The 13,066-nt window shown below is 35.0% G+C and overlaps 1 protein-coding gene across 1 annotated transcript; it reads right to left on the bottom strand.

Annotated features, from left to right (window-relative positions):
* Positions 1-213: 213 nt before the first annotated feature.
* Positions 214-12,356, bottom strand: LOC146139193 (lysosomal proton-coupled steroid conjugate and bile acid symporter SLC46A3-like). Its single transcript, XM_083391740.1, has 11 exons — positions 12,246-12,356; positions 11,506-11,609; positions 9,630-9,791; positions 9,153-9,278; positions 8,243-8,517; positions 7,200-7,349; positions 5,387-5,559; positions 3,820-3,982; positions 3,037-3,120; positions 1,706-1,862; positions 214-283 (listed from the first exon to the last, which is right to left on the bottom strand). Exons 1-11 carry the CDS (start codon positions 12,354-12,356, stop codon positions 214-216), a joined length of 1,575 nt encoding a protein of 524 aa, XP_083247866.1.
* Between the last annotated feature and the right edge of the window lie 710 nt (positions 12,357-13,066).

Raw genomic sequence — 13,066 nt, 5'->3', positions numbered from 1 at the left:
AATTAATTTTTTTTTCTTTGTTAGGATTTGATTAAAAGTTTACCGTTTCTTACAATTTTAAACATTTGTCACAGAATTTCTCACAGAACATGACAAAAAACATAAAGTAACGTATTTTCAGCAAGCGATAAACATAAAAAGAAATTGCACTAATCTAAGTAGGGGAACTAATTTGTCTAACACTACGCCGCGAATTTCGAACAAAGGCCACTGTTACGTCACAAGCTTTTGCAGCTCTTCGTTCAACTGACGTTCTTTCCTTCGATCGAAAATCCAAATGACACTAAAAGTAAAAAATTGCAACATAGTAAGTTAAATGTAGAAAACAGTTTTGTACAACCTATTGGTCGTGACCAAAATTTGGTTTGGTCGCCAAAAGCGTTCTCTCTAAGAAAATTTTCTACTGCGCAAATATTTTTTGTAGTGCGCAAGAATATTTGAAGGCTGCGTTGGCAGATCAATGTTTTTTATTGAGGCGAGGCGTGAAAATTTTAAAGATGACGTCACAAAGCGCGACGTCATTAAACAAATAATTTGAATAAACTTGCATGTGCAGCTGCAATCGAGTTAAATCTGCAAAATCGATTTTAAAAATGTCAAAACTGCAAATCGAGTTTAAAAATGTCAAATTAAAAAAAATATGATGCGTGATGCCTTTAGCGCAAAATCAAGAATCACGAACGATTCGCTCATTTGCATTTATCAAGAGCATTTTGTCAATTTGTGAGGGCCATTATTACCCCACAGCTGTATCTGCAAAGAAATCGTGTAAAAACTGCATTTTGTGTTAAATGCATTTCGCTTTAATGATCCCGAACTATTGTCAAACACTCCACTGCTGTGTTTGGCACCGTTTTAAACTCAATTTTTTTTAAGCTTGATTTTCCTGAGTAGACATTTAATTCTACGTAAAATAAAAAACATACACAGCACGGATGATGAAAATCGATTAGACTGCGGATTTTTTATTGCGGATTTGTTACCTTGCTTTTAGCTGCAAACATCAACGAAAAAATGGCCCGTGCGAAATGCTCAAACTTTGTGGCAAAAGAGTGAAGATATTTTAGTTTTAATTTGAGAATAATGTGAGTGCGCAAAAGCAAATTTTACTGCGCAATTTGTCTGGCGTGGCTGCGGAATTGCGCAGTTGCGCACCTTAGAGGGAACACTGGTCGCCGACTGCAGTAGTTATATGTGGTTAGATTTATTAAGGTTCATTCTGCGAATGATTCCTCTAAATTTCAACAAAATAGTGGGATCCATACGAAGACATGGCTTGTATGAATTAATTTCGAATTATTTAAGCTATCTGTTATACGTTGTTTTCTCTTGTAATAAAGTCAGCGGATAGAATGGGGCTACCAAAGCTTCGCTGTTAGTTACGCCTGGAATAAAAACGGTTGAGAAATACTAGGAAGGCCAGTGGTTCAATATTTTTCGGATATTTGTTGACGGCGTTTTAAGCTTTGCAGACTTGGTTTATAACAAAATAACAACATTGCTTGAACTTAGTGTCGAAGCCAAATAGGTCGAGTAAATCAACATCGCCTTAATCAATTGAGGAAATAAGAAATGTGAGGAAATAAGAAATGTGACATTCATTGCTACATTACATATCCTCGCATATAGTGTAGCTAATGAAATTAATTTTAATGCAATATTTTATTCATTACGAAATGCCTATTATTTAAAGCCACCAACTTACCATATAAGTGCTAATGGAACGAATGAAACAAACGCAGCGAAAACCCATGCGAACCCGCTGAATATGGTCAGAGTGGCAGAATACAGGGATAGAAATGAGATAGTGGAAACGAGGAACGTTAAGATTTCAGTGGTCGAAAGCAGTCCAAACGCAGCTCCTGTAATAAACAAGATGGCCCGACATCTTTATAACCAATAAACCAGTTATAACTATGATCTAGTCTAAATTCAGAGTTGCCATTTCGTGTTAATTGTAATATTTGTGCTTATTTTTAAGAACAATGTCTCAGAAAATAATAATGTGCTGATTTTTTAGAAACGTGATTATTTTTAAATTGTATGCTTATATACTGTAGTTTGTCTTAATTGTACTTTTAATATAATTTTATTTCTAGTAGACTTATCTTGACGTTAAGCATAAATAAGCCCAACATTACCAGCCAGAAAATTTTTAAATCAAGAATTTCGTTAGAAAAAATTAATGCGCAACATCTTGCCTTTAATAATTACTGGTGGTAAACTATTACATCACCAAAAAGAACCGCGCCTTTTTTGTCCTAGCAGATGGCCTGTGTAAAACGGTGGTGCTTAACCGCCGGTCCGCAATAAGTTTTGCCGGTCCACCCAAATGTTTTCTTTATTGTGCAGTTGAAAGTTATGTTATTTTTACCAACGTTAAATAAAAGTATAAAAAAAATCGCTTTTGTAACGTGCGAATTTCACCTCATGACTAAGTATGTGAAGAGTCTGTTCAGCACAAAAACGCAACGAGTAGTGAATGAAGCTCTTATAGCTGTTTATTCTTTTATTAATGAATACCCCTAGTTGTCTCAGTAAAGAATCGTGCTTTCGAAATTCTGGATAGCGGTTCTTGAATTTTTTTTTTTTTTGGAGCATAATGGTTGGAGGTTGTAGTAAGACGTAATAAGAATATCAAAGCCCATACACAAGTAGGTATCATTTTGGACGTTTCGAATAACTCTTTATTCGAAACGTCCAAAATGATACCTACTTCTGTATTGGTTCTTGAATAGATTTTTGTATTTTTACCTGTGTGTCAAACGGTTACAACCACTGCTCGCATACAGCTATAAATATCCTTCAAATTATATCATTTCTACGCCAAATAAACGCAATACATTTGCAAATAGATTTACTCTTTCCGAAAAAGATATTTTGACCTAAGTGGATAGGTTTTTTTAGGTAACATCGCTTCTAATAAGCACAAAAAGTTAAAACTATTTTCAATTTATAGTAGACCTTTGTTAAATGCAAATAGTAATTGCTTCATTATATCGTATTTTTCTCACCAAGTTCTGGTTTATTGCTTACCGTGTTCTTGGATCGAAACCATGTTGGAAATCTGCGCTTGTATGAAGGGTTTGGCGGCGTGTGCGAAGAACATCGGGATCGTTGCTGAAATAAACAGATAAACATGATTAAGATAACGTAATGACAACCAAGCATAAAGATTAAACTAAGTATCGAACTTAGCAAACGAAAATCAGTTTGTTTGTATGTAATAAAAAGATAAATATATTTCGCTATAAAGCATCTTCAGTATCTAAAAACATAACACAACATAAGTCAAGAATACGCTATAAAAACCTAAACCAACTGTTCTAGGCAAGTAATGCACTACGCAAGCCGCAACTGCTGCAACTAAATGACGATGCGATCAGTAAAGTGACGTAAACTGATAAGATCTGTCTTTGTCAGCAAACCAAAGATTTTTTATATAAACTTCTAATCAGTGCCGTCTCACTATGTTTAAAATGAATAAAGACTATTTCGGAACGTTCAAAATGAACCTACTTCTGTATACGGGCTTTTATATTCTACGTCCCACTACCTCCTACCATTGTGCTACAAAAATTGTATTGTTTGTGTTCTTTGTCAAATAAAAAGTGACGGTAGAAATGAATAGGAGTTAAAAAGCATTACGAAGTGCTAGCTACTTCGGTTTAGATCGTAAATTCATCCTTTTTTGGCAGTATGTTACTCAGAAATCAGATATCAAAAGAGTAAAGGCTATACCGGTTACAATATTTGTCAGCGCAAACAAGCAGCATTTTTTTTTAGTTTTTTTAAGAGTTGTTTAAATAAATAACCGACCTGCAAAAACTATGTAGACGTTGACTGCAAAACCAGTAAGACAGGTGTAAAGAATAAGACCGCAAAACCCGGTGACGATTATAAAGTTGTTGGAGAACTCAAAGACTTTCTGGTAAGCCAGAACAAGAAACGGGGCGAAGGCGACAAGGAAAAACTTGGCTCCCTACAAAAATATTTACAAAATTGATTCGGATATTAAGTTTACAAAATTAATTCGGAATTTATTGTAACCTCTTTAAGTAAATACAAAACCTAATCTCTAACAAATTTTACCTCGCTCATAAAGAGCAAATAACAAAGTGAGGATAAATATTACAAAATTATACTTGTCCTTGCTTTTTGTTTAAACTGAGATGTACGTGAAACATGTTATCTTTTAATCACGCGTTTCATTAAAATTAACTTTACCGCCTATTAATATTAAAGCTTTTGGTTGTAAGTGTTTATTTTTTAGCAATTCTTAAGCTGAGGGCAGTTTCATTTGAGGCTGAGTTACAAAGCAAGGTTTAACTCAAAATGATGTCTGGCACGACATTTTGCGACACATAGACGGTTAAGCATTTTTTCCACACTAACTGGTATTGGGATTATTTAAAAATATCATAGATCGGACGCATATAATAAATTAAGGTTCATGCTCAATCAAGTGTAAGTTTTTTTTAAGAGAACAGAATGTTTGACACAACTCTTTAATGGTTCGCTGATCATTTAGTCTAAGTTGGTTGCGAGAAAAAGTCACATGTTCCGGTATTACCTTATTGAGGTTAACATTTACTTAGGGCGTGCTAACACATTTCAAATATTAGTGCTAAATCAACTCATACAAATGTTAAGCAAATACGCGTCATATAATGGCGGTAGGCCTGTATCGTATAACGTGAACTTTATGTGCACTTTCATGTAGTGGGCGTTTTTTAATTATATTAGAAAAAACTCTCTATGCTTGATGATGTTGCTATACTGATTTAACACTTTCAAATAATATTTTATTTTTACTCGAAAACTATATTGTGTCAAGGTCCAGAAGATAATGATACCCAACCACATAATTTAATTAGTATTAGAAATATATAATGGTCCGTAGTAACATAATGACTCAAGTGTACCTATAAGTCATTGGTTAAAAGATTCTTTAACTGTACAAAATGATTCCTTAAGTGTACATTTCCTGAAGTGCGATTTTTGAGATCTCGTTATATTACTCAGAAGTATAGTGTGACAATTTCAGTAATTTAACATTATTTGGAATTGACTTTATTTAATTAACTTATTCATTTAGATGTACATTGTACAATCTATTAAACGACTTCAATAGATTTTACACATGACTAGTCCTTAAAATAAAAAAATACATGTGAACATCTAGAGGAGATAACAACTTTAAACTACCTGACTCAATTAAGTCATTTCTTTAGATGTTGTTTGTTGAAAACTAATCACCTATACTACAGTTACTACTTGTGCAACTTTTCACATGAATAGCCATTAAATTTAAACACCTCAAGTGTCCAACAAACATATTTTTAGAAAGAAAATCAACGTGAGGCTATAGGACTTTTAAACGAACCGTCTGAGCCCCTATAAGTACAGGGGTGAAGCATAGAGGTTGCGAGAGGAAATAGATTGTCTGGAACGACATTGTTCCAACATTGACGAACATGAAGAAGTTGTAAGCGATCAAGTAAAACCAAATCCTCCAAACACGACCCGGGTATCTCCCTCCACCGTGAACACAACGCTCTGTAAAACAATGACGTCACTTGGGTACCCTATACATCAGGGGTTCTTAAACTTTTTTACACCAGTCTCCTAAATTTTTTTTTTGCTTCACGTGGACCACGGTAGGAAAAAAATGGGACAGCGTAACCACGGTAGGAAAAAAGGACAGCGTAAATTAACGTCACAATACAAATAGACTTTATAATCTGCTGATTTCGGTCAAAAATTTTTAAGGCCAATGGAGTCTAAATACAGTGCGATACGCAATTGTATTATTATCGGTATTTAATTTTTACTCGACCTTATTGGCTTTGAAATTCACTTTACAAATGTATTTACTAACTAAAATTTACTATTCCTATTATTAGTGTTTTCAACAAAATTTCTAGAAAAGTTTTTTTTGTGAAAGTGTACTAGGTTCAAACTTTTCATTAATTAGTGTTAAGTTGTGAAGTAATCAGCATTAAAGTGTGAAATGTCGAAATCTAATAGAGATGCCTCACAACAATAATATTTCCACCCTGACGAAGGCGACTTGCATAGGTTGCCGAAACGTTGGTTAACAATTAAAATTACCAGAGGAGCTGTTTTTGATTAATATTACTATGCCTGGTAGCAACAGTACATATAATAACAATTTCGTTACAATCGCCCAAATGGATTAGTAAGCTGTTACCTGATTTATTAGATCATTTATGCAAGGGAATTCTCAACATACTGGTCGCGCCTATTGTTTGGGTCGTCGGTCGGTTTTACAGTAGAACTATATATTATAAATACTGTAAAAAATAAGATATATTCATTTAAAAATGCCTGTAAGCCTTCTTAACTATATGTGGTAAAAGCTATACAACTTAAAGATAGAGTATTAATTAGTAAATTGATAATTATGGTATTCCTAGAATTTCAATTGTGTTGCGTTACTCTCAAAAGAGTGGTAGGATTCTCAACATCGCCAAATTCAGTGCTGGTCCAGAATTCTGCCACAACGCACATTATTTCGGTTAGGGGTGTGGTTAGCGTTTGGGTTAACGCAAATGGTGGTTGGCTTTGGGGCTTTCAGGTACAGTGATATAGTCTTTAATGAAGGGGTTCTTAAACTTTTTTCACCGCGGACCCCCCCAATAATTTTTTGCTTTACGTGGACCACGGTAAGCAAGAAATTAAAAAAAAAGAACGTCATAAATTGACGTCACAATACAAATAGACTGTAGAAATCGGCAGTTTTTGGTCCACAAAATGTGAAAAGGAAAATAGAAATAGGGACATTCAGTGCAAAAACGTTTTATTTTTAATTAAACTCTTTCCTTAGAAAAATTGATTACTTCCTAAATATATACCAATATTTCAATTTGGCCTTCGCGGACCCCCCAAAAATAGTTCACGGACCCCTAAGGGGTTCATGGACCCCAGTTTAAGAACCCCTGCTTTAATGGGTTCATTGTTGCCTAAGCTATTTTTTTTATATCGGATAAGGTTCATGTTTTTAACAAACAAACCTTTCATTGTTATTTCACAAATAGGTTACTGTGCTTGTTTCGTGCGGATGAAAATTTTCAGAAATTACTAAGTGCGGACAGTTCTTTAAAAGGTTGAAAAGTACTGCCATAGCTGAGAAAGTAAACTGCGACAATACCCTTGTATTAGTGATATATTCTCACCCGGTTCTGGCACTTTGGTGACGTTGCCGTTGTCGTCGATGATCACGTGACAAATCTCGCAAATGCTCATCTCACTGCTGTAAACAGACCACACGGAGCGCAAGAGATCAAGTATGGTGTAGCTCTTTTTCGTGACGGAGCTTGGCTCGTCTGGCAAAAGAAATAAACTGTGTAAGTAATTTTGTTTTTCCATGACTTAATTTTAAGTAAAGTATATTCCACGAGGCTTTTACAGAAAATTTATTTTTTGGTGTTTTTTGTTGGCTATTTTGGACTTTAAACAAACTATTTTTAATGTGACGAAATTGAGTTTTTTGGCTTGTTAGATCAGTGGTTTTCAACCAGGGTTCCGCTAGTACAGCCAGGGGTTCCGCAATTTGTAAATTGTTAAGCTAATTGAGGTGTGTTTATTACACTGGGGTTCCTCGAGCCAGTGAAATGTTTCGATAGGGTTCCACTTCAGCAAAAAGGTTGAAAAGCACTGCGTTAGATGAATGTAGGCTATAACTTAATTTTGTTTTGCGTATATTTTTTTGGGGAGGGGGGGAAAACAAGCTTTTTAAATGTGAAGAAATTAACCTTTGTGTATCGTTCCAAAATTAACTTTTTTTTGGCTGGCCAAGAAAAAAATGTATAATTTATTTTGTTTTGCGATGACTTAATTTCAAGTAAAGTATATTCCACCAATACTTGATAAAATAGTTGAATCGCTGTTACCGGGAAATTAACTCGATTTACGAAAAGGCTTTGCGGAAAACCTTATTTTTATACTGTTTTCTGATTTTTTTGGCTATTTAGGACTGTAAACAAGCTACTTTTTATTGAGAATAATTTAACATTTTAGGCTCGCTTGCGACAAGAAAAAAACGTAGAAGTAATTTTTTTATGTTGATGAAGGATCCTGGATAGATAGCTGAAACGTCGAATTAAACCATTAGGCATTAGGTTTTCAAATGACTTGACTGGGACGCATACAGTCCTTTCCAATGTTTTCATTACATTTTTTTAAGTCACTGACTTTAGTAACTTCAAACCAGTCAAACCTTCTTTAGAAGATCCATCGCAGCTTCCGTAATCGCTCGTTTTATCTTCCACCACCACTTCTCCACCATCGTCCTCCAGAACAATGCGCGATTGTTCTCGCTCCTCCTTTATCTTCCGGGAGTCAGGGAGGAGAGGAATCAAGAGTAGAGCTCCGAAAAGCATGAGGCAGCTGTACATGATGGGAGGGAAGAACCAGCTGCTCTGAATCCAGTATCCGCTGCTCAATCCTGCGATTCCTCCTCCTAGAGCGAGGCAGGTATCCAACATCACCATCCTGGAGAATAAAATATGTCGAAGGACTTTTAATACCCTGGATCCTGGACATCTACTGTTTTAGGCTGAATAAAGTCCATTGAAAGCAAATGAAAATAGTAAAAAATTTTATAGGAGGTATCCAGCAACACCAACCTGTAAAATACGAGAAAAATTGTGAGGAATATAAAGCGTTGTCTGAGGATTTTAAACCATCCTGAGAAACAGGGCGTAGTTTGGTAGCCCCTGTAGTAGAAGAACTTTACACCCTAGGCCTATATAAACATTTTTGACATCCACTTTAACTGAATACAACCAATTTGCTCAAGATGCCTTCGAAGAGGCTGGAATCAGTCCGCCGGTTTAGGATTGTAAAGGCTAGACTGAAAAAACAACTAGCCAACTAGACTACGCTTGAAGGAAGACACTTCCAACAAAAGAGCGACTGTCAGAAAAATGCTGATAAGTTAAGCCTATAGTCGACAGAATATTTTTATAGATAAAAAGTTTCCATCGGTTTCAATTATTGACCGCTGACACGAAAACAATTTACGATAAAAAAAATGTCGTGATTAGGGGAAGGTTGAGGTGCCGGAGTTCGCGGGGCTCTGTCAATTTAATAACGGGTGGTTTTACTAATGTTTAGCTGTCATTTACCTGATTCCCCTTTTTTCTGTTGTGGTGATATCGCTGATGAAGGCGTATCCTTGCATCAACAGTGTCATGTAGTAACCGCCAACACCAGCTAAGAAGTTGTAGATGTACATGGATGACAGCGACCAACTGAAAATACATGACGAAAATGGGTTATGTAAGACAAAGATGTACTTGGTGTGATAAACGCTTTCAAAACATTACTTTGACTAGAGTTGTGGTTTTAGTAAGTACTTTTACATTTTTTTAGAGGGCACAAAAGTTGTAGGTTTTATTAATAAAAGCACACTAACGTCGTTTTAACAAATGTCTGAATATTTTGCAAAACTGGTAAAAAATTAAACCAACACACATTATACATCTAACACAAATTTAAAAAGTAAACGAGAAATATGTTTTGGTTTAAAACTTCACAATCTTAAATTCTTACAAAGCTATTAACGAAGATACAAGAATCAGTCACAGTATTAAACAACCCACTGTAAATGTACGGACACCGCCAACAGGATGTTGCTGATCAGCATGGCAACCACCGGTATCGTCATGGCAACCTTACGTCCCACCCTGTCGCCCCATGACGTCACTAAGATGCCGGAGAAGCTGGCCGGGATGAACATGGTGATGTCAAAACGGAGGGTCCACCTTGAAAGTAAACGGATCGATCAATATAAAAAAAATTAAAGTATTAAAAGTAATCGAAAATAAAACTATAGAAAAGTAATAAGAAATGAAAATAAAAAATATACATCGGAAAGAAAATACAAGTAAACGAAGCTAAAAGTAGTCACATTAAAAAAAAAAAATTTTTTGAGTTACGTTTCATTTTAATAATGTGACAGTTGTCAATATGTGTTAAAGCTTTGGCAGGCATCTTAGACTACTCAGGCCTGCTAATTCAACCTATCTTACTTTTTATATAAAATGACGTTTTATTAACTTTAGTATCAGCTGTAATTATAGTCAACTTTTCGCAAGTTAACCTTTGCGTAAAATTTGTATTATCGAGGCAGGCTAAAAACCATAGGCTACCTTGTATTTAAAAGTAAAACATGTTTAACCTATATAAGCGTTTTATCTATTTGTTAATGTAATGATCGTTATCTAACCAAACGGTTCTTTTGATTAAAACAGTGTTTTGTTTTTACTGTTTTAAATACAATTTTTGAACTTTAGTTTAACAGCACTTTTAGACAATTTTATTAAACCTTTTTTCCAAACAGTAGCCTACAAATGTCGCTCTACAATCTATAAGTTAAATCTTATTATTCGGTGTGATTTTACAATTAGGATCGTGCATATTACTGGGTTAAAAGGGGAAAGCGTGGTATTTTTAATGTAAACTGTTTAGAAGAGTGGGTGCAAGATGGCCAAGAGTTGCCTGAAAACAGTTGAAATATAACGTAGGCCCTAAAAATATAATTGCAGGAAATTAACAAAGACCTATAGTTATCGAAAGAAGAAATGGGACATGCGAAGAAAGACAGCAAATACTGTTCGATACATTGGTCCGAATCAGAGATAAACAACTATATAAAGCAAAAACGTACTTCGAACTGAACAAAATGCGATAAACCAGGCCTGCGTGGTTATAACCAAAACATGTCCCGAGCTAAAGATTCCCAACCATAGTAGGATTTCCGCTGTGTTCCAAACAGCCCATTCAAAGCATGGGCCAACAATTCGTCGAAACATCGCTGCATCCGTGGTAACACCTTCCCTTCCATTACAATACAATAAGGCGTATGCTGTCTTTGTCGGGTAGGAATCTTGCGGTTGGTAAAAAACGATTAATTGGTGGTGACCAGATTTTTAAATTAAATTTCGAAGTCGCCATATTTATTAGGGAAGCGAATCCTGATATTGATTCCTACTTGTAAAAATTTGTTTCTACTGGTTAACATAATACTTCAAATTAAATTTTTGGGTGTTTGTGTTTCAAAAAAAAAGGACACAATTTTTGCTTTTATTGATGAAGAGACACTTTTCCTATAAAAATAAGAATAAAATGATTTGTTTTACTGCAAATTATACACTGGTCGATAATGATTTCGACCGACTTGACCTTTTTGGCTTTGCAATTCGTTATCAAGATACATTAAAGATCCGTGCACGGTGTACATAACTTATGGCACTTTTTACAACTGAACATTTCGTTTTCCCACTGTAAAACTTACCATCAAGATACATTAAAGATCCGTGCACGGTGTACATAACTTATGGCACTTTTTACAACTGAACATTTCGTTTTCCCACTACAAAACTTACCATCAAGATACATTAAAGACCCATGCACGGTGTACACAACTTATGGCACTTTTTACAACTAAACATTTCGTTTTTCCGCTGTAAAACTTACCATGATGACTCTTGTGCCACAAGTTGTGTGACCGCCGACTTGTTTTTCGTCATATCACAGTTGGACATGAAGGTATAAGTGGTGTTATGTTGCTCGGCTACCCTCTGAGAAATAAAATTATTAAAATATTTTTTCTTTCTAGATGTTGTATTGTAGTTGGTTTAAAATACGTGACTATTTTGTTTCATTGTCTAATGTGGTTAAAGAGTTTAGAACAGATCTGGGCGAATTACGGACATGAACTGAAATCCGGCCGCTAAGCAATATAATCCGGCCCGCAGCTCATTTTTACTAAAAGTGTTTTAGGTAAAAATGAGCCTTAACATAATGGCACTTTGTAAAACTTTTACAGATCTCCAGCTTCGGGTTATTTCGCATCAATTTTGACACAAAGCCTTGCAAAGTAAATAGATTCGTGGTTACGAAAAATCAAGTAAAATTATTTTTTTAGAAAAAAATAGTACTTACACGAAATTAAGTAGTAAAAAGCAGCCAAAAAATGTAGTTAGACGTAACATGAATACCAAAGCCCGCACAAAAAATGTTGCATTTTGTAAACGTTTTGAATTAATCTTAATATTCAGATGCCAAAAGTGATTTGTAAAGATTTATTTTGACGTTCAAAATTTGCCCTCAATACCTCTGTAATCTTAATATTTAATCTAAGCGTAAAAATCATAGTCAAAACATTGACCCAGTCACGCTAAAAGCGTCCAAGAAAATGCTCAACCCCCTCTCACCAGGTAAATATATTCTCCGAACACAACGTCCAGCAGCAGAGCGTTGAATGATACAAGCACGATGATGAAGTAAATGATCACCCATCTCAGCTTTTGGAGCGAACGCTCCATATGTTACAACCTGCAGCCAGAAAACACAAACCTTTACCGACCTTATGCACCTAGAAAATACAAGTGTAACAATTTAGGCAATACCCAATTTTATATCGTTTCTATAACGTGTTTTTCCTACGTTTTGAGACATATTTTTTGATTAGTTGGATAGAAATTTCCGCCAAAATTATTGGACTTTTTTACAATATTTTTGAGCAATATTTTTTTTTCATTTACCGGTGTAAAACATTTACGCTTGTTCTGAAGGTAAACTTTATTTTTTTTTAACAGTGTACTATAGTACTTTATAGGACATCCCTAAATGTGATACAAAAAACATCTTTTGTTAGACAGCAGTAAGCCCACACCCACCGTAAAAATAATTTGAATAGTCTCCTTCATTTACCAAAACAGCTTTTCCTTATAGTAGTCCTTTATGGCAACAAATATCGTCTGATATTTCTTTGCCTCGTGAAACGCGAAAAGGGCACAAGATATTTTCAAGTGACGCCCTGAAAACAAACATTAGTAGCTTAAACGCGCTAACCGCGAAATAAGGCACTTTGTTCATTTTGTTCTGCTTTCCCAATGCTTTAAAACTCATATATTTAATCCACCAAACGATATACTTGTTTTTAGCTCTGTGGATTCGTGATACCTTTAAGATTAAGCTTAAACCAATCCTTTCATCATTTTAATCTCTAAGTATTCGGATATTTTGAGGTTTA

This window comes from Ascidiella aspersa, chromosome 6 (assembly GCF_963924565.1).
Source record: "Ascidiella aspersa chromosome 6, kaAscAspe10.2, whole genome shotgun sequence".
NCBI lineage: Eukaryota > Metazoa > Chordata > Ascidiacea > Phlebobranchia > Ascidiidae > Ascidiella > Ascidiella aspersa.
This window is presented reverse-complemented; position numbering and strand designations above follow the sequence as displayed.

Excerpts from the sequence above, each read along its gene's own strand:
- LOC146139193 (XM_083391740.1), bottom strand. The coding sequence starts at position 12,356 with ATGGAGCGTTCGCTCCAAAAGCTGAGATGGGTGATCATTTACTTCATC. Across the intron at positions 5,560-7,199 it reads CACCAAAGTGCCAGAACCGG|AGCGTTGTGTTCACGGTGGA; the intron begins GTGAGAATATAT and ends ATTGTTTTACAG. Across the intron at positions 284-1,705 it reads GTTCCATTAGCACTTATATG|TGTCATTTGGATTTTCGATC; the intron begins GTAAGTTGGTGG and ends TTTTACTTTTAG.